The sequence below is a fragment of the Drosophila guanche genome, unplaced genomic scaffold, assembly GCF_900245975.1.
Source record: "Drosophila guanche unplaced genomic scaffold, DGUA_6, whole genome shotgun sequence".
NCBI classification, from domain to species: Eukaryota; Metazoa; Arthropoda; class Insecta; order Diptera; family Drosophilidae; genus Drosophila; species Drosophila guanche.
The window spans coordinates 4337348-4358822 of NW_022995744.1; the positions used below are offsets into that span (position 1 = coordinate 4337348).

Below are 21475 nucleotides of genomic sequence, written 5' to 3' on the forward strand. Positions count from 1 at the left end.
CTCATTCACCTCTGTTTTTCGGGCCATAAATGTCCGCGGGGGGTTTGTTTATCTGGGGTTTATTGCACTTTGGCGCACAACCGGGCGTATGGGGGATATTGCGCATACGCCGCCTGTGAGTCGTGAGTCGCTTGGGCTTTTTGCTGTGTGTGTGTGCTGCAGCATTTTTCGCAATTTCATATAACAATTAAAAGCCATTAGGGATAAAACAAAAACTCGTGGCAGCATCAGCATCTTTACCACACACTCGCCCAGCCCACCCCCCTTTCTGCAGCTGCACCAGCAACATCTGCTGCTGCTGCTCCTGTTGTTACTGTTGTTTTGAGGTAATGGCGTGTCATTTGCATTTTGCATGAAGGCAACAAAGATACAACAACAGTCTTGCATGAGTAGCATGAGAGTAGTGAGGCAAATGATTTTTGTATGCTGTGTGTGGCATGCCACACAGAGAATGCGACTGGGAGATCGCATGTAGCTCAGCTGGAGAAAGGTTTAAATGGACTCGATGATGGTGATGAGCAGCTCCCTGGCTCCATGCCATTCCATTTATGGATATGATGTGCTAATGCAGCAAAGTTTTTACATGGAAACGGTTTTCCGGAGTCCCTGCAAGGATAATGCAGTTGGAAAAAATACTGTGAAAGTCATAATTCCTGTAGAGCTCACATTAAATCCTAATTAATCACACTCATTTGGCTGCACAACAAAACAATTAAAAGCCTGCTCCTCACAGAGGTAAATCAAACATCGAGTGTGCTCTCGTGGCAGTCGTTAATTTGCTGGGGAACCCCCTCCATTAATGCACATGAAATGTAATTATTTTGAGGGCTGCCTTTTGATTTACAATTTTATTTGCCACTGGCCATAAATAACTGTTTTTTCCGGCACGGTCAAATCGCATGTCCGGTGGGTAAAAGGCCAAACCCGACAAACTCAATTCAAACGCTGGCTCTTGCCGGTACATTCTTTTTTTCAAAATTCGATTGCGGTTTTCTCCGTGCTCTTTTCGGCATGATATTTCACGTCAACGGCAGAGTGTCAGGCGATTGTCGTTATTGGCATGTTTTGCACGTTTTTAATATTGAAACTGTCTGCCCTCAATTGTTTTTGTATCGTCGGTTTTTGCGGGTACTCGTCCATAATACAATTTTCAATTTTCGATTGCACTCTCACAATACTCCATATGTTTTTTCCCCCATTGGGACTTTCAATTGCCGTCAATGTGAAGCTATTTACATTAAAACAATAATTGAAGAGTGAATCAAGAGATTTGGTGAAATATTTTTTAATTAGAGATTTTGCTATAGCGCAAAATTTATTTGAAGAGAATAGTTTTTCAATGGGATATCAAGAAGGATTCAAATATCCATCTGGATAAAATTAAATTAAATTAAATTATAGTTGTAATATTTGGGCCAATTATGTGATGATAGCTCGCAGCGTCTAGCGTCTATGAGTATCCAAAAAGAGAGTGTCGAATGCTGGAAAACTAATAAAAAATTGCATACGAGTCATTCGAGAAAATTGTGACCATTTTCTGTGTCCCAAGTTGACCGTTTCAATATCCTGGCTGAAGTCCACTCTATATTTAACGGGGGAATGCCATCGTTCTTCTCTTCAGCCCCTCGCTCAGATCCTTTTCGTGCCACATAAATTATAGCCGGGGCTTCAGCTCCCCGGCATTAGCAACTCGTTTAGCTAAACTCGCACAATAACTGCAAAAGCCAGTTGAACAGTTGCCATATTTTGCTCGACCTTTTCAGTTTGCTTGCTCACTTTTCTTTCGCAACTGCCCCCGCCACGATGCCCCCTCACCTTGTGCATATTGTGTGCAATATTAAAAGAATAACCATGGAAGAAGGCAACGGCGCAACGGCAAGCAACAACAATGGGACTGAAAAACAGACGGAGACCACACCGCGTCTGGAATTTCAATATCCGAAGCGCTGGTAATATGAAAATATTGAATTTTAAGTTCAACCATATTATGCGAACTGTTTGTTGTTATTATTTTTATTATTAAAAGCAACTCAAGCCCCAAAACACAATGCACACAAAAGGAGAAGTTCTCTTAAAGGGAAACCTAATGCAAATTTATTAAATTACGAGTAAAACCGAGGAAAAAATAGGGAACCCAAAGGGAAAGCATTAACAAAAGATTTTCCTGCTCAGGGCTTCATTTTTGCCAACTGATTGGATTTCCATCCCAAATTATCAACTTTTTCAGCACTCTCTCTAGCTTGGACCGCAATTAAGCGAAGAGGATTTGAGGCGCCAAGTCTGGAGGGATCTCGGGCCACACTTCAGCACAGTTTTTCCCTGCAATTAAAAAGCGCCAAAGGGAAACCAAACCAAACCAAACCAAACCAGACCGAAACTGCAATTGTTTCAACGTGGTTTGAAACCGAAATGTGCTTTTAAATAGTTTTTCCCCCTCCTTCTATTTGTTGCGATCTCTCGACGCGGGCTGGGGTCTTTCAATTCAATTCAATTGGATTTGATTTGGTCAATATTCATAAAATCAAGGGCAAACTTTTCAACTTTTCTGCGGTTTTAAGCTGTAAAGTTTTTATTGGCGTGGGCACTTTCCACCATCCACCATCCACACTCCCCTTCCTAACTCGCCGCCACACTGCCAACGCTTTCCGCAGCCCGTTTGTGGCTTTGTTCGACTGGCAAATGAAAATAGTTTGCTGGCTGCGAATGAAACCAAAGAACTGAACGGAGGAGCAGCGTTCAGGGTCAAATATTTAGCATGTTGTTCAAGAAAATTAAGGTCAACCCAGAGAACCCAGAGTGGCAGAGACAGGGCCTGAGCATCTGTTACGGAACTTTTGTATATTTTTCCGCTTCATGTGAGAGCAGCGCAGCGCAGCGCAGGCTGGGCAGCCAAACAAAAGAATAGTACCAACAAATTATATATTCAGTCAGTGAGCAGAAAACTGTTCATGAAAGTCAAATTTCTGGTATGTCCCATGAATATTTCAAGCTATAATATGAGTTAGTTTTTGTCATTGGAAAGAAGCTCCGGCAAATAAGCTTCAGCCTCTCTCTTGAGTTTAAATTTATCGAGTCCTCCCCCACCCCGGACTGAATTACCATCCCGTAAATTTAGCAGCTGCTTAGAGCACAATCCCCACCGATATACGGGCTCTGGCGTTCCACCTGCATATGGGAGCTGCTTCGAACTTTCCCGATAGAGTGGGGATGGGCTGGGAATGGCAGGCTAAACCGAGCTTAGCTTGAGGCGCCTGCTCCCTGCCATATGCAAATTGTTCCGGCTCAAGTCTGCACCTGTCGACAGCTCGACTCGCAGGTAGCACTTTATTTTTACGGCTCTCGCCTGGCCGTATATTTATTCTGTTGCGACGGCTGCTGCTGTTGTGACACACGGAGAATGGAGAATTTATGGTAATTAAGGCTCGAGTTTGGGGTAAAGGAACAACTGTTCTCTGTTCTGTCCTCCATCTCTAGATGCTGCTAGCCCCGTTTAGCTGCGTTCTCAATCAGTCTGGTAATTATGTATGCTCAACCGATGCTCGAGCAGAAGGGGCAGGAGCAGGAGCAGGAGCAGGATTGGCACTTGGATGGCACTCACCGCATCATCGCATCAGCGGCATCATCATACCCCCATATCCCCATGTGCATTCTCTCAATCCGCAGAGAATCGCAATCGGAATCGGAATCGGAATCAGCATTAAGCTGATTCGCCCTGATGAGCATTAAAAAAAACTGTTCGCATTTCGCTTTCACATATCCTTTGCCTTGTCCTCTGCCTGCCAGGGATTGCGATTTCCCTCCTCTTCATCTTTGTGGCAGGGTGCACACTGAAGCGTGGCAAGCCGGTTGAACGGAGGTTCCTCCCTCCGCGCAGCAGAAGGAGCAGTGGAACGCAATTTATTGTAATGCCTTCTTCCTTTTTCTCTTTTTTTCAATAATCACTGCACTTAATTGCGAGCAACTATTAATTGAATTAGGAGTGCTTCCACACACACACACACACACACACACACACACACACACATACACACAGTTACACAGATAGATGTAGGAATGTTGTCATAGCGAACTGAAGGGAAAAAGGACTTCCACGTTGCTATGCTGCCACTGAAAGCGGGGGCTGGGATCCTTTCTATCAACCCGCAATGTTTATGAAACCCTACCTATGTCTGTCCGTCCGTCTGTCTGTCTGGTTGAGAGTCCCTTACATGTACCTGGATAAATCAGCAAACAGCGAAAGGTAGAGCAGGAAGGGGAAGGACAGTACACTTCAGTGGGTGCCCATGCCGCAACTGGCGCTCTCTGACAAAAATGCGATAATCGCTTCATTCATGGGACTTAAGCCCGAACCGAGCCTACGCAGAGGATATAAAAGGTGCACACTCTGTGTAGTAGATACACGTGATGGTGGCTGAGTGGGTTACGGAAGGAATCGATTTTTGTTTCCCCGTGAGAACAGCTAATATTGTGCAAGGTTTAAGCTGAAAATCGATTACGTACATTTTCGTTAATACGCGAGTTTGACGAAGGTAAATTGAAGACGAAATAAAAGTTTTGTTTCTCAAGAAATTATTGAAAGGTTTTTCTACTCGTACCCTTTCAGGCATTATCTATTATTCATACAATTCATGATTATAACAGACAACAAATATCTACATCCATCTTCTACAACGAAATACTTTTCATGGAAGCAAATATCAATGTTTGTGTGGCATTTATCAGCATTTTGCAGTTCTATTCTGATGGATAGATATATTTTAAACGATAATCGTCGCTTCCTTTAAACGCAGCCATGCATCAACGTCGACTGTGGTTCTGTCTTTCTGAAGCTCCCCTGCAGCTTTGACATTTCGGAGAGCGTTTTCCATTAAATGTTTCCTGCACCTGCTCTTCACTAATTGAATTTAACTTCAAATTACTAAGAATGAGAAACTCAGGGAGAGAAGCACCAACCCATGCCCACAACCATGCGGGTTAAAGTTTTCTCTAAATCTTTGGCGAAATGTCACTTACACTCATTTGGAGTACACATAAATTTAAATTTTCAGATTTCTGATGATGATGATGATGATGATGATGATGATGGCTTGATGGAGTCGACTCAACTGCGATGTCTGCTGTGGTCAGTCAGGAAGCGGGCTGAGTAGTAGTAGTCCCATCATGAATGTGAGCGAGGGACAGCAGCAGCCTAGCCTGATGAAGATTGAGGGGTCCTGGTATCATGGTGAAGCCCTTTTCTTTATTAATTTTCTGTCCGCATGTGGTGCACCTCAAGCCCGGAAAACAATTTGTTAGCTTGTCAAAAGCATCGACCATCAAGTCGAAGTTTTGGGCAAAAGCTTCCGCCACCAGCACCTCAGTCCCCTCACAACATGCCACCCGCAAACAACTCGTTAACTTTGGGCTTTAATTCCAGAAATGTTTGCCTTGGTGCGGGCCAAATCTGCATAATGAAAACGGCAAATATATTGAAGTATTTGCCTTTGGCATTAACACCAAATTATAATGGTATCAATGGGTGGGCGGAAGGATCGGGCTGCCGTGCTGCCGTGCCGGGGGCGAGTGCATTAAATTAGCATAAAATAAACAGCAACAAGCCACACAACACTTGCAACTCGTTGTTGCAGTTGCACCGACTGCAAAACAATTTCCAAACAAACAATCGAGGCAGATTACACAGCGGAGCGGCCGGAGCCAGGACCAGGGCTCTCCGGGCGGCAGAATGGAAACTCTGGCCGGATTGCAATTAAATTCAATTTGATGCCCAGACAAGAGTGGCAAACATGACCGACCAAGTGAGTGTAGTATTCGAATAGTTGATACCTCCTCCAATGATTTTCCGATTTAAAAGTGTTTCGAAATGTAACTCTCAACCGTCATATCATACCCTCATTTCAGCGGGTTTCTCCCATTGTGTCCGCTGATTGATTGAGTGGCTATTGCCCGGCATCCAATCCCAATCCCCACCCCCAATCCCATTCCAGTCCAAACATTTAGTTGTCTGGACCTACGAGTCATTTTTGTGGCAGATAATACACCGAAATTCGACTGCCCCAGGGGGTCAGGATCGGTTCCAGTGAAGCGTTGCCAACAATGCAGAGAAACTCGAACTAAAAGTGTAATTCCGGGAGAGGTCAGGATGAGCATTGTAACTCTATTGTGTCAACGCACAAAGTTGTGCTTAGAGGCTATCCCCATAGTCATAAATGCCTGATCTGACCAGCAGTTTAAGTTATGAGAAGGCTTTCAGTGTGTATGGATACTTTCTAAGAATTATGCCAATAAACTGAGAGTTAAAAACTTGTTGCCAGTTGCCAGTTGCCACTGACTCTTGACTAATTAGGCTTTCGCTTTTGGCACCTAGTTTAAGCATAAATTGCCGAAATCTGCACAACTTTCTGACCAAAAGTTGTCAGGTGTCTGTGTGCACACAAGCAAAAGGATGCACGACTTTGTGTGTGTGTGGAAAGTTTTTGCAGCACTTGAATCTCTCAATTCTCTCTCACTCCCCTTGAGTAGATGATTTCTGTCCATCTCTTAAGCTGTCCCAAGAAAGTGGAAGAACAAAAGTCATGTAGCCGGACAAAATGTGACAGGCGAGCAAAGCGACTCGCATATTGACATCCCAGCTGTCCGGCAGTAAAAGTTTTCTTTCGACTGATTGACACTTGTTCCAGTCGAGGTCCGAGGTCTAATTAGAAAAGTTTTCCCCCCCGCAACACTGATTCCCGCTCACCTTTTTGTTTTTGATTTCGATTCATGTAGGTTATTGGTTTTTATTGTCGATACAACCGATTCGGATGGCACTTTCCTTCATTCTTTCTACAGCTCCCGTAACTTAAAAGCAAATAAGAAAATTCCTAGACGAATCAAATAAAAATAGCAAAGATATTAAAAAAAAGAAGGCGTTGCCGCCGCTCGTGTTCTCTTGTTCTCTTTGTGGTTTCTATGTTCTGTTCTCATTTCTCTCTATGTTAAAAACTTCTTCATCAACTAAATGTAATTTTAAAGATACTTTCTCATCGAATCGCCTTCTGGCTGGCCTCTGCCCTGCCCCAGTGCCTAGGCATATGTCTGATGCAAGAGACAAATAATAGACACAAAACCCGCAGATATGTTGGATGGGTTGTGGGGCTGCCGCAATGTCTGGACAGCTTAGAAGCACTTGCGGTGAACGATTCCAGGGCCGGACTCGTCGTACTCCTGCTTCGAGATCCACATCTGCTGGAAGGTGGACAGCGAGGCCAGGATGGAGCCACCGATCCATACGGAGTATTTACGCTCTGGTGGTGCAATGATCTTGATCTTGATGGTCGATGGAGCCAGGGCGGTGATCTCCTTCTGCATACGATCAGCGATACCTGAATGCGGGTAAAAATAAATCAGACAATGTCCCTTGAAAGGCCTCGATGGGAATACCAACCTGGATACATGGTGGTACCACCCGACAGCACATTGTTGGCATACAGATCCTTGCGGATGTCCACGTCGCACTTCATGATGGACTGGTAGACGGTCTCGTGGATGCCGCACGACTCCATTCCCAGGAACGAAGGCTGGAAGAGGGCCTCTGGGGTGCGGAAGCGCTCGTTGCCAATGGTGATGACCTGGCCATCGGGAAGCTCATAGGACTTCTCCAGGGAAGTGGAGGCAGCTGCTGTGGCCATCTCCTGCTCAAAGTCCAGGGCGACGTAGCACAGCTTCTCCTTAATGTCGCGAACGATCTCACGCTCAGCGGTGGTGGTGAACGAGTAGCCGCGCTCGGTGAGGATCTTCATCAGGTAGTCGGTCAAGTCGCGACCAGCCAGATCCAGACGGAGGATGGCATGGGGCAGGGCGTAACCTTCATAGATGGGCACGGTGTGAGAGACACCATCACCGGAATCCAAGACGATACCAGTGGTACGGCCGGAGGCGTACAGGGAGAGCACGGCCTGGATGGCCACATACATGGCGGGGGAGTTGAAGGTCTCAAACATGATCTGGGTCATTTTCTCGCGGTTAGCCTTGGGGTTCAGGGGGGCCTCAGTCAGCAGGACTGGGTGCTCCTCGGGGGCTACACGCAGCTCGTTGTAGAAGGTGTGATGCCAGACCTTCTCCATGTCGTCCCAGTTGGTGATGATGCCGTGCTCGATGGGGTACTTCAGGGAGAGGATACCGCGCTTGCTCTGGGCCTCGTCGCCGACGTAGCAATCCTTTTGGCCCATGCCCACCATCACACCCTGATGCCTGGGGCGACCCACGATCGAGGGGAACACGGCACGGGGTGCGTCGTCTCCAGCGAATCCAGCCTTGCACATGCCGGAGCCATTGTCGACCACCAGGGCTGATGCTTCTTCGTCACACATTCTGATTTAGTTCGGTACGGTACGGGGAGAGCACTACAAGGAGCAAGCAAGCAAGCACTACAGCGCTATAATAGGTTTATCCTGAATATATGTATGCGGGGTATATCCCAGCAGGGGCGACACTCACGACGTGTAAATCCAACAGCGACAGCAATCAGAGTGATTCGTTCTGCGAGCAGACATCGGCATTTAAATAAGTTCTGTCCCCAGTCCCTGTCCCTGTCATCTTGAACAATTGTTCATCTAGTAACATGTTGATGAATTTCGGGTTATGCTACGCTTGATGGGGATCAGGCATTCACCGCGAGGGGGGTGCGGGCGCCGGCACGGATACACATCATTTGGATTGTATGCGAGTGTTGGTCATTTCGGGGTATTTTGATTTTCTGTCTGCATTTGATGAGCAATTGATGCGATTACATATACCCATGATATTCTTTTGCGTTTGTACTATTTATCTGTTTATACAATTATTTAATATTACAGTTTACAACTGCTATGTGGAACTGCAGGCACTCCGTTATACGCTTGTACTCTGGCTACCCACCACCTTTCGGTTAGTAATGCTATCTCGCTTTGCCCTTTACGCTTTACGCTTAAGCCGTTATCCGAGAGAGCTCCGAAATGACTCTCTGAGCTTTGCTGAGGGTCCGGTCTTGGCCTGCGCTACCTGCTACCTGCGCGTAACGGGTAACGGTAAAAAAGAGCATGAAATAAATCGCTCTGCGCTTTATCCAGTCACAAATTGAAAGTTTATGAAAGAGTTCATTGATTTGGTAGCTTATACTCTCCCCTAATTCTTGAAGGCAAGTACTCCCACATGCATTAGAGGGTATCCATTTGTCTCCATTCGTCAAAAGTGCTCATCATTTAGTTTCATTTCGTCTTAGCTAAATTATGTCGGCGGCTGTGTTTTTGCCAGCAACGTCGCGGACTTCCACACAGAGCGGCGGGCACGGGCACCGCAACACATAGAAGAGGGAAATGTGCGCCAGGACTTGTATAGTCATCTGTTGTTGTTATATTTTTAAGTTTTTATATAAATAAACCCCCGCAAAACTACAAAGAAAAAAAAACCAACAAAATGAAAGGCAGCTGCAAAATGAACAATGTAGGCATTTTCCCTCAGATGCAGTTTTGACGTAGCTGCATAGGAAAATTGTGCCAATGAAGAAGAGAAGACATCTCGATGCTCGCGGGCTCGGTCTCCGTACCACTCAGTCCCTAGATGGCGTGGCCCCAAAGTTGTCGCCCAAAAATGCAGCCAAAGCATTTACACATGTTAGAAAATGTTGACGGCGTCGTGTGGATTTCATTGAATCCATACATTTAAAATAAAATGAAATTTGTTTCGCAAAAATATGTCTGCTCTCAGCAACCCTGCTGCGAAACCCAGAGGGATGGTGCAGAGATGCGGCGGTGCAGCGAGTGCTTTTGGCTCACGGCAATTTCTCGCCTGTCTTCTGATATCGCTCGATCTTAACGTGGTATTAGCCACAAGATTAATGCCTGCTATTCTAATTAAATGGGCCCCCAGCGAGGACTGATTCCGATTCCGATTCCCATTCGCAGTCGCTGTCGCTAGTCCCTGCCCATAAATGGGGAAACTTCTCCCCGGTTAAGTTGCTCAAGTGCTTCGCAACTACGGCGGAGAACTACGTGCAACGTGCACAGATCAGGTACGGAGAAACTTTCACGTATCATTGTCTGTACGCGCGTCGAGCAGTTGAAAGAGGTAAAAATTATGCTCGCCCTGCCCTGCACCGTTAAAAGAACGAGTTGCAGTTGCCCCCGAGGAGGAGGAAGTAGATAAACAAAGCGGGTTGCTCGAGCAGTTCTAAGGAGAGCATCCTAGCTGCTGCTACTTATGCTCAATCCGCCCTGGCCGAAGCTGACCCCGTCTTCAATTTGGGATAGAAGCTTAGGATGGAAGTGGGAAAGCCCGGAAAAAAGTTTGGCGCGTTGACAGCTCCACAGCTCCACCTCTAACCTTTCAACACGCTCAATGCAGCGCCAGAAACTTGAGGCAAAGTGAAAGAGAAAGCGCTAAGAGCTGCAGTTGGGAAACGGACAACGGGTAACGGGTAACGGGCAACGGGCAACGGGGAACTTGCCCCAGTGAACATAAAAATTAAAATACCTGCCACTCGGTAGCATACCAAGTGGGGAGGAGCTGCAGCGTGCAGTTAAAGTTTCTTGGCTAATTTATGATTTGCAATAGGAATACACGTATATACTCGCAGGGCTTGCAGAAGATTCCAACTTTAAGCGTAATTCTTGGTTGCGAGTACTTTTTGGTTTCGGTTTATTTTATTTTCATTTTCCGTTCCATCTCCTTCTTCGAAAAGGTGCGGAGGAAGTGGAGCTGAACTCGCGCTGAGAAAACTTTCGGAGCCCAAGACAAGGGCTGACAGTTTTAACTACCCCTGGCAGCACCCTGCACTCCCTTGCCCGAGGAGGCAAGGCAGCCATCCAGCCATTCAGCCAGCAACTTCCTTTACTTTATTAATTACATAAGTTGCCTGGGCGAATATTTTTCACTCAAATGAATTTCTCTCATGTGGCCACGACGGCAGCTGTCATCAAGGAAAAACGGGGACATGGCTCAACTCCATCTCCATCCGTAGTTGCACCCCCACGCCCATCCACACCTGCAGCTGCACCACCGCCAAGTAATTACCCTTCACTCAAAATGCACTCCCAAAATCATGAGGCATACTCGTACATACTCGCACATTCTTCATCAAAACACGAATCCGAGCACTTAAAACTATATACAATTTAGATTAGATTGGTGAGTCCTAGTCGTCCAGGGGCAGGCTCTCGTGCAGCCACGTGCGCTCGCCGCCCTCTGCAAAGTCCGCCGCGGCATGATCCTGGCCGTTCAGTATCCACTTGGTGGTCAGCAGCCCCTCCACGCCCACGGGGCCGCGGGCATGGATGCGTGCCGTCGAGATGCCCACCTCGGCGCCAAGGCCGAAACGGAAACCGTCCGCGAACCGGGAGCTGGCATTGTGGAACACACAGGCGCTGTCCACGCTGCCGAGGAAGTGCTTGGCCGCGGCATCTGCAGTGGGGAAATGGAAACAGAAATTGTATAAATTGTAGAAATTTCAGAAGTGTGTAGAAATGTGTGGAAATGCAAACACGAGAGGGAAAGTGTTGAATAAAATTAATTTCCCAAATGATTTAAATTTGTTGTGGCAAGCAAAGCAAAGAACCGGGGCGTTATGGTGACGGGGGGAAGGTGGAAGCATGTGGTGCATGCATGCTAAAGTTCGCATGCAAATGCTTACGTAACTTGAATTTAGTTTGTTTTTTTGGCAAAGAGTTTCTACTGACGAACTGCAAATGTAATTACAGAAGTCTGCAGTTCTCCTTAAAGATTTCTCCTCTTACATTCAAAAATAATGACCATAATGGGAACATTCTAATTGAGTTGCATATCTAAGAGTCGTTTTTCGAGTGGTTAAAGGAGGGTTCACCTGCACCATTTAACATTAAGTTAAAGTGTAAGTTTGCACTCCTAAGTACTATTTTCTCCAGCGACAATAACCATTATACGAGTCTCCCCCATTGAGTTTGGAGACCACCTGCCACGTCGCATATAAATCGCATATTTGGAGGTTCCCCTAATTCAGCTTATGGCTCATGCTCCAACCAACTCTAAAACCAACTCATCTGCAGCAATAACCATTATGAGTGCTCGCTCTGCTCTCATTACCTCCGAAACACAAATCAAATTGATATGAAAGGGGGGGCCAGGCCATAATGGGAGAACGGAGGTCAGGTTAAACAATTTTTCTGCTTCGATTGAAAGCAATAGAAATTAATTTTCAATTTGTCGAGCGTTTCGTTTTACCGTTTTCCGTAACAATGACATCGGTGTGGCCGCTGCCGTATGTATGGATGTGATTAATGGCCTCCTCCAGGCTGGGCACAATCTCGATGCAGCACTCGAGGGCACCGTACTCGTGCCTGAGGCTCTTGGCCGCGGGCGGGCCGAAGGTCAGCTGCTGGTTCAGACGTGGGCCGGCATTGATTTTGACGCCCTCACGCTTCAGCATGTTGCAGACATCCGTGAAGATGTCGCCACTCATCAAATCCTCGTGGATGAGTAGAGTTTCCATGGCATTGCAGGCTACAGACAGGATATACGTTAAAGTGGGCAACAATTGGACAGCCAGAGAGCTCTCTTACCCGCTGGATAGTCGCACTTGGCATCGCGTGCAATGTGCAGGGCCTTCCGTAGATCCGCGTCCCGGTCGATGTACACATGGCAGACGCCCTCCGCATGGCCCAGGACGGGAATGTGCAGAGACTGCTCCTGGATGCTACGCACCAGCTCGGAGGAGCCGCGTGGAATAATCAGATCGATGTGCTTCTCCATTGACAGCAGATCGCTGATCTCCTCGCGGGTGGAGACCAAGGAGACGGCATGCTCGGCTCCAACTGTGGCCAGGGCCTCCGTGACCAGGTCCATGAGCGCCCTGTTGCTGTGGGCCGCCTCCTTGCCGCCCTTGAGCAGCAGCCCGTTGCCGGAGGCCATGGCCAATGCGGCGACTTGGGGCAGAGAGTCGGGACGCGATTCGAAGATGACCAGGAGCACGCCAATGGGAACTGTGACCTGTTTCAGCTCCAGTCCATCGGCCAGTCGAGTACGGCGCAGGACTCGACCCACATTCTGGAATGACAGCAGCACGGAATAAGAGAGCGAAGGGCAAAGGCAAAGCCAATCGGCAATTCAGCATAAATCGCATAACGTATACGCCATGTGGGACCGTTGGTCGTAAAATAACTCGATTTCTTTTGCGACACTCCCACAGGCAGGGAGGCGCTCCAGCCAACCCACTTGATTCAGTGGTCCTGCCCCGCATTCGGATTCCCCGGCGTCCATTTTGAGGCGTTACATAAATCAAGACGCTCATCGCGTCGTAATCTTTATTTATTTTTAATGGCCTGCTGTCCAACGCCCCCGCACCGAGAAGGTCCTTTCGCCCCCTGTCCCTCTCTCACCCATGCCATGAGAAATCTCTAGAAAATTGGCTGCAGATAACATAAAGAGATTGCGGAATGGGTCTGGTCTGGTCTGGTCTGGCCTGGGATCCGTGTCTGGGTTCGGGCATGGGTTGCTCCTGACAGCAGTTGACTGGCCTTGTTTGCATAGAATGGACCTCAGACCAAGACATCAGATCCTTACAGGCCACACGCCTTCTCTGCTATTGCTCCTCCGTCCCGTGTTTAACCATTAAACTCAACTTGGCGCTGAGTAAATTTGGTTATATGGTCATTATTATTGACTTTGGCATTGTAGGGCGCAAAAACTTTAAATTATATTTGCAAAGGACAATTGGATAAGTCATGGCTGAGCTGGGCTGAAGTGGAGCAAGTACGGGCCAGGAACAAGTTTATTATAGCCCGAGAAATGAGTAAGGAACAGAGAACTTCATGATGGGCAAAAGCAGGAAATTGAAGAATTTGTTCTTGTTGCTGTATTACTAGAAGTTGTTGTAGGATCTCGGAAATTGTTCAGCATTTGGATGGGGGGATTGGGGGTACTCCATACCAAAAACTGTTCGCACCTCCCGAACCATTCTGCCATTCTATACATTTTTATATTGGGCCTTCTTTTTCGTTCAGTACTTATTTTGCAATAAAAACTTTTTATATGAACTGTAAGTAGTCTGGGTAATTGAAATCTGAAGAAGTGCCGTCCCTGCCCCTGCCCCTTCCAACATCCCACACTCGTCTTTCGAACGGTTCAGCCCAGAGGCCAAACAATGTCCGCGGCGGCATTTGGTAAATGTGGGTACAGGCGGAAAAGCAGAAACACTTTCCGCGCCATCCGAGCGACATTTATTGAGTGCGTTATGGATTTTCTGTATGCCCAGCCAGCCAGCTCACTACGGGGAATACGGGGTACTGGGCATTGGGTACGAGTGTGTGTTTTTGGGGTCGAGTTCGCTTTTTTTTTATGATTTTTCACGCTGCCGCCATTTTGTGTCACAATTTCGCTTGCCATTTTTACAATAAACTCATGTCCGCTCCCATTTCTCCTGCCCCCCCGCCACAATGGAAAAAGTTTTGCTAAAGCAAAAAAGAGCAAGCGAAGAAAAAGTTTTTGCGTTTCCGCACAATCACATCCAATAAAACGGTTGGCTGAGAGGCGGTGGTGTGGTCCCTAGTCATGGGTCCCCCGTTATTCCTGCCCCAACCATATTCGATCAACTCTGTCTGGGAATGTGCGGGGGCTTTGGCAGCGAGCTAATGTCACCGGCAAGACACCCAACGAGAGGGCATACAAGGAAACTGTCTTTTATCTTCCACTTGCTTAGCTTCTCGTACACTCACAGGACCCGTTCCCGGGCAGCTCGTCCCCCGTCGAACACTTTAGCTGCAGCTTGCCTCGTCCTGGGGTGTCAATTTTTGTTCAAGTGTAAAATTGCTTAGAGATTTCATAATGTTGTTAAAGCGCTGCAAACTACTAAAACTGCATATGGCTCTGGGAGTGCTGCAGTGCTGAGTCCTGGCGGAGTCCTCGCTCTTTGTTGCAGTCCATGAAAGGTCCATTTTGCCCCGGGGGAGACAAATCCACTGCAGGAGCGGCTAACTCAATTTCCCAGTCTGTCTCAACAAATGCAATTTGCACGAACTTTGCGAGGGGTCAGCTCTGTGTGCCGCGTGCTCTTTGACCTGCCCCACAAAGTGGCTGCCAAAACGGACTGTAATTAAGTTGGTCTTACCTTGTGACTGTCCTCGGCGATTTGCTTGAGGCCAATGGCCAGGTTCTTCAGCTTGGCCGCGTTCAGGGAGAGTCGCGAGAGCAGCGGCTTGGCCAGGCCGTTCTTCTGCGCCTCGGCCAGGTCTTTGGCGTTGGCCTCCAGGATGAACTTTTCGCGGCTTACCAGCAGATCGGCAAGGGTGTTGACTGCGCTGGCTCTCTGTGCGGGTGTCAGGGCCTGCATCTGACGGCTCCCGGTGCGAGCTGAGCGGCAGGGAGAGGGGAAATTAGCAACAGCCAAAACAAGTTGCAGCTGTCTAATTAACAGCCACTTTGGCTGCCAACTGCAGCAGCAAGCGCTAATAACAATTAAATTACATTTTACGCAACTAAAAATAGCAACAGCATCCCAGTCCCTGACCCTAGCCTGCTGACCCACTTGTCCACCCTCCCTCCTGCGTCTGCCTGTCTCGGCTTGTTTTGACCGTCTGAGGGTGTAAGCCGTAATGGCCATTAGCCCGGGCCCCAGCCACTTGTCATTCGTTGTTAGAGCGATGCTGGTAACCTGCTGCTGCCACGTTGAAAGTTTCCAGCCAACCCGCTTAAAGCCTTCCTCCAGTTGATTGGCAATCAATGTGGTCGGATGGTCAGATGGTGGATGGTCGGATGGAGGATGAGCAAAACCGCTAATTACAGCCGGAGATTCTGTATTTTACTAGAGTAAAGCCCTCGTCCATTGTCTAGCCACATCATTGTCTGAGCAACGTAGTTGTCATGGCCATAAGCCGGACTGAGTCTCCCCATTACCCCACTTACCATTCTCGGCCATCACCTCGACGGGCACAGCGTTGGTGCTGTGCTCAGTGGCCTCCGTGAAGAAGGTGCCCACCTTCCTGCCGCCAATTATGGTCTTGATGGCCTTCTCCTGCATGCCATTGCATATGACTACGCTGACGCCACGATCCAGAGCCCAAGTGGCGGCCTTCACTTTCGAGTCCATGCCGCCAGTTCCCACCTGAAACGGAGAGGGAGAGTTCGATTGGACACTGGATAATTTAGTTGGCAGGGATCTGCTGGCCCACCTTTGACTTCTTGCCGAACTCGATGCTGTTGCTGTCGTCGCTGCTGTAGGTGTGCATCAGCTTGGCGCCATCCTCCCACGGGGGCTTGTTGTAAATTCCATCGACGTCCGACATGAGGATTAGCAGATCCGCCTGCACCTCGGCGGCCAGCATGGCCGACAAGCTATCGTTGTCCTTAATGGGAATTCCCTACAAACACACGAACAGAGACTGAGCTTGGCAACGTGTTCTGATCTGCCAGATACATGGGAAGGACAAGCCGCCACTCACCCGCCGTGCTCCGCCTGCTGGCTCATCGTCACGTATAAACATTGGCGGCGACACGGCATCATTCGTATTTATGATGGGCACAATATTCAGGCTAATTAATTCGGACAGTGTGCAGAAGAGATTGTTGCGTGTCTCCTCGTTGTAGAAGTCCGGCTTGGTCACCAGGACCTGCCGAAGAGAACAGAACAGAACAAAACAGAACATAACAGAACAACAGCTCATGGTAATCGTAATCCCCTTCCCTTTAATTACGGGTGCACTCTCCACGTACCTGTGCTATCTTGACGCCATACTGGGCAAACATTGCATCGTAGAGGGACATCAGACCCGATTGGCCAACGGCAGCCGCTGCACGCGGCTCCAGGGTGGCGCCATCGAACTAAACCAGACCGATGAGTGGATTAGGTGAAAAGTGTCTGGTCGATGGGGTTGCGGACTATGCTCACCTCCTTGCCTTCCTTGGGGTTGAGTGTCTCGCGCATTGACAGTGACATGAGCAGCTCCTGTGCGAGCTTCTGCTTGCCAAAGGCCACCGCGCCACTGGTGACCATCATCACCTCGCGACCCTCCAAATGACATTCGGCCACCTAAACAAGGTACCAGGTGTTGGTAATGCGGGATCATCTCTGATTCTCCACTCCAATCCACTCCACTCCACTCCACACTCACCTGCTCCACAATGGAGGCGAGTCGTCCGAGGGCCAGTCCGTGGTTGTCCTCCCGCGTGATGACCGCGCTGCCCAGCTTCACCACCAGACGGCGGGCATACTTCAGTTGGCTGCGCTCCGTGAATGTGGGATGAGCCTTCTCCAGGCGCCGCTCGGGTGACACCAGCTGCAAAAATCGTAAATCGTTGGCACTGGTTCTGTGTCCGTACTATCGCTGACAAATACACGATTAAGGTCGTAAATTACGACAGCAACGGCTGTTGCCGGCTTTGGCCGTAAAAACAACAAATCGAAATAAATGGCAATGCAATTAAGGAAACACTTGCCCCTCGAACGCGTCTATAATCAGTTTCTATAATCAACAAAATACGACTGTGAAACGGGACCCCCATAATGCGAGCTTCTCGTGGGGGAGGTGCTGATGGAGGTATTCCAATTTCTAATTATTATGCGTGTTAATTGCTTTTTTAGCCAGCGGCGCGTGGCCGAAACGTTAGTTTGGGCTGCACATCCCCATAACTGCATAATCAAATGAAAATTATGCCTAATTGAATTGCACGAAAGTCACCTCTCGTGGCGCTAATTAAACCGATTATCTGGCCGGACTTTAAAGACTCATCAATTCAAGTGTTTGTTGTCGACATTTGATGGGCATTTGCACTTCCAGGAAACGGAAACTTCCCGGAACACCACGCAAAGAGCGGAGGTCAAGGATTGTGTTTTCCTCACTGAGGTGTAATTTCGAGCGTAATCGGATTACATTAGCCATTTGAGCACAAATGCTAGACTGATAAACAGAGTGCAGAGATAAGATTAGGTGGGCGGTAGAAAATGGTGAGCATACCCGAACAGCAGGGCCACCATTATCAACTTTTGGCTGACTCGCTCGCCCAGCCATCCATCCATCCATCCATCCATCAATCACACAGTTTCCACAGTGCTGCAGTTTTTTGTGTGTCAGTGGTCCGTTTCATTTTGATTGCCCTTCCGTCGCAATAACATCAAATCAGCTTTGTCTATTCACATAACTCGGCGTCGTCTGCGTCGTCTGTGTCGTTGTCGTGTCAATTATGTCGGAAAAATCAACTCTAAATTGAGGCGTAAATACTGTGATTCTGTTACATCCAACTCGGACTGACAATCGCGATGAGTGGTGACAGGTGCAGGAGCGTAAACCCTGCTCTGACACTGTCAGAAACAGGGAAATATTCTGCTTGTTTGCTTTAGTCAATTGTTTGGCCATTTACAGTCTGTTATCGCAAAGAGGCACGCTTTGGCGTTGCTTTTTATCAGTTCGAGTGCGAGTATCGCAAAGCAAAGACCTGCCCAACAAACACGAATCAGAATCAGCCAAATGTTTTACGAGCAATGGCCAATGTCTGACACACACCCAACACAATAATATTATGTCTGTCTCATGGCTCATGTGCGTGATTTTCAAATGCAACGAGTCGAAGGTCAAGTTTCGTAGTCCGAATTGGATTGTGCTCTTATCTAGTGTCTGTTGGTGGCCTGTCAAATGCGATGGCATTCGAATTATAGAGCAATTAATGCGAGCATCCCACACATATTTCCCAGTTCCACTCCAAATCTAGATGTTGGCAGGGGTAGCGTCCCGGACACATTGTCGCCTGTCCGCCTGTGGCTGGCTCTGCCTTTTGTGCCCCGTTTTTTGTGGGTTTCCCTCTCTGTTCCCTTGCTGTTGCTCTTTTTTTTTTTATGATGTGCCCGGTACACGCACAGCGACGAGTGAGAGTCCGGACCGAAGGCGCCATAACTGCCAACACGTGTCAAAGTGAAGGGACTCAATGGCGGGACAGTCGGACAGCTCGGCAGCTCGGAAAGTGTGGTGGAAGGGTATACGAACGACCCTGACCTAGGCAAATCGTTTCGAGTGTCAAAGGCTGGGCCTGATGTTGGACATATGCAAATGTCTGGCAGCCAGAGAGAGAGAGAGAGAGAGAGAGTCGAGTCGTGTCCTTGCCTGAGGGGGCATCAGCAGCACAAATGTTGCTGCATATTTAAAAGGGGTTTTTAAGTTTATTGTACAGTTCCCCCTCTCCCTCTCCCCCACTCCCTCTCTCAGTCTCTCCGCCTGCTGTGCTCATTCTGTGGAAATGCAATATTTACACTTTACGAATTTATTTGAACACGTTCTTCCATTTGCCTGACCCCTGAACCCATCCCAATCGAGAGCCCGAAGCTGTCATGCTGGGACAACATTTTATCAGCTTGTCGTGACAATCTGCACCCCTCTGTACTCTCCCTCTCCGCCAGCGACGATGCCTGTTTTGCATGTTTAGGAAAATCAAACCGAAACTGTAAATGATTTACAGCCCATAGCTCAGAGTCCCCAACTCTAACCCTGAACACCACCCCGATCGATGGCCATTCAATTAGCTCCGGCCCCGAATTTTTGATGGCCCATTTTGGCCCAGTTTATGGCTGGGGTTAGCTCCGTTAGAACGAGAATGAGAACCCTTTCAAGCTGTTGTCGGTGGTCGGTCGTAAAGACCATAAAGAGAGCTCTTGATGGGGGGGTTTGTTGTTTTGATTGGCCTCTGATTAGATTTAAGTGCGAGGCAAAATTTTCCAATGGCACTAAGAAGAGTCCGCCTTATCCCTCTCCACCCTCTCCCCTTAGTAGTAGCAGCTGCTAATAAGTAGCTTACGTAATCAAAACAAAGCACTAGACGGGCTCCAACCGGGGAGTCTGTGCTTGGGGCAACGGAACCGGAGACCGACCCCAGACCCCATCCAAGAGAGAGAGAGAGGTTCACGCCCAGACGTCATGCCTCGGGCCTGCTGTAATTTTCCCCCTCATTTGGAATCAATTTTAATCTCTGCTTATCGGTCAACAGGCTGGCTGGCGATTTCTTAATACACGTAAAAAACGAAGAGCGAAAACATTCTGTGGTCTGGTGAGGTGTTCCGTTCTTTGCTGCTGCCAAAGTCCAAGAGGCTTAGGCTCTATGTATATACAATAATAATAATAATAATACAATAATCTCTATAAGCAGAGTAGCCAGACAGGCAACAAAGGTATGAGTGTCACAGCGGGTTCCCGAAGCGCAAAGCACTGATAAAGTCAGCGAGTCGAAGGTTCATTTGCACTCTTCAAATTCCGAGACGGACAATTTTTCCATCTGAGTTTCACTCGTAGATCTTTTCGGTTACATAAATCACACTCACTGGCTGCCGGGGTCCATGGGAGCTGGCAGCTCGCCACACATTGCTGGAGAAGCTGTTGCGCAGGGCATGTGCCACATTGAAGCTGTTGCGCAGCATTTTGTGCTCGAGTAAAGGATGTATTCAGTCGGGGCAATGGGGGAATATGTTGAGTATATCACAGATTGAAACAAGGGGAAAAACGCGCTCGAACGGAACCGCACCGCAAAGCCGGACAAGTTCTACTGAATTGAACGGAGGCTAGTTCGAAATTGGATTGAGGGACTGACTTCTGACTTTTGTGGTGTGGCGTTGTCGCTTGTGGCTCCTGATAATAGGCTGCGAACATGTGTAATTGCGATTGCGATTCACTCCCGCACTCTCTCCAGCGCTCACTCTTTGCAAGTGTTATCAATCAGCGCTCTCTCGCTCTCTGTTCGACCAAGATAATGTGTACCGTTTGACCATGCTCAAGTCGAAGAGGGAGAGAGTGAGCGGTGGGGCACTTATCAAGTGGGGCAAGTGGCGCGAAGAAGCTCGTATCTGAATGTTGTTCAGTGTTTTGGCACAGCGTTGGTGGCATCGAAAATCAATTTTTAATTGAAAGTACTGCCATTCCTCGATAATACACTCAACACTCTCCCCAACTAGATAATCACTTGACGCTTCATTTGGCATTGTTGAGCACTGAATTGCACATCAAACATCGCCATGGAAATCACCTGCCTGCCACTCAGCTGTAATTGCAAATCATTATAAATACAGACACACAGACAGACAGACAGAGAGAGAGAGAGCAGGAAAATATTAATTAACTCTGCTGAAATGCGAAGTTGTTCATTTGAATGAGAAGCTCCCGCGAAAAACGCAGCGACATAATCAGTGCATATTGTGCTCAAATGTCCTGCAGCCTTTCATTGAATTATTTTCACAAAGCAAGCAGCAGCAACTACTGCAGAACAGTGGACGGAACGACTAGCCGTTGCCCTGTAAAAAATGCTTCCCCACTAATGACATGGCATACTCTTGCTCGAATCCTGGCAAAAAAGCTGCTGCTGTCAGCACGCCCGGACACGGCATTATTTTCATAATTAAATGACATTAAAAACTTTTGTTTTGTTGCCACTTTGTTGCTGCTCAGCGGTGGCCTCCGAGCATAGTTGCACCCAATCCCCTCTATTCTCTTCTCTGGTCTGCTCTACTGTCCTCATCCTGTCC

At 48.0% G+C, this 21475-nt stretch overlaps 2 protein-coding genes across 2 annotated transcripts; both read right to left on the reverse strand.

The window, feature by feature from the left end:
- Nucleotides 1-7106: 7106 nt before the first annotated feature.
- On the reverse strand, nucleotides 7107-8595 carry LOC117579173 (actin, larval muscle). The gene is made up of 3 exons (XM_034264936.1): nucleotides 8476-8595; nucleotides 7424-8381; nucleotides 7107-7361 (listed from the first exon to the last, which is right to left on the reverse strand). The coding sequence occupies exons 2-3, from the start codon at nucleotides 8346-8348 to the stop codon at nucleotides 7156-7158; spliced, it is 1131 nt and encodes a 376-aa protein (XP_034120827.1). The 5' UTR covers nucleotides 8349-8381; nucleotides 8476-8595; the 3' UTR covers nucleotides 7107-7155.
- Nucleotides 8596-11054: 2459 nt separating this feature from the next.
- LOC117579283 (delta-1-pyrroline-5-carboxylate synthase) lies at nucleotides 11055-20534 on the reverse strand. Its single transcript, XM_034265080.1, has 11 exons — nucleotides 20282-20534; nucleotides 17091-17255; nucleotides 16868-17008; nucleotides 16693-16800; nucleotides 16422-16589; nucleotides 16152-16340; nucleotides 15886-16084; nucleotides 15092-15333; nucleotides 12549-13032; nucleotides 12211-12489; nucleotides 11055-11415 (listed from the first exon to the last, which is right to left on the reverse strand). The coding sequence occupies exons 1-11, from the start codon at nucleotides 20375-20377 to the stop codon at nucleotides 11150-11152; spliced, it is 2337 nt and encodes a 778-aa protein (XP_034120971.1). The 5' UTR covers nucleotides 20378-20534; the 3' UTR covers nucleotides 11055-11149.
- Nucleotides 20535-21475: the final 941 nt, after the last annotated feature.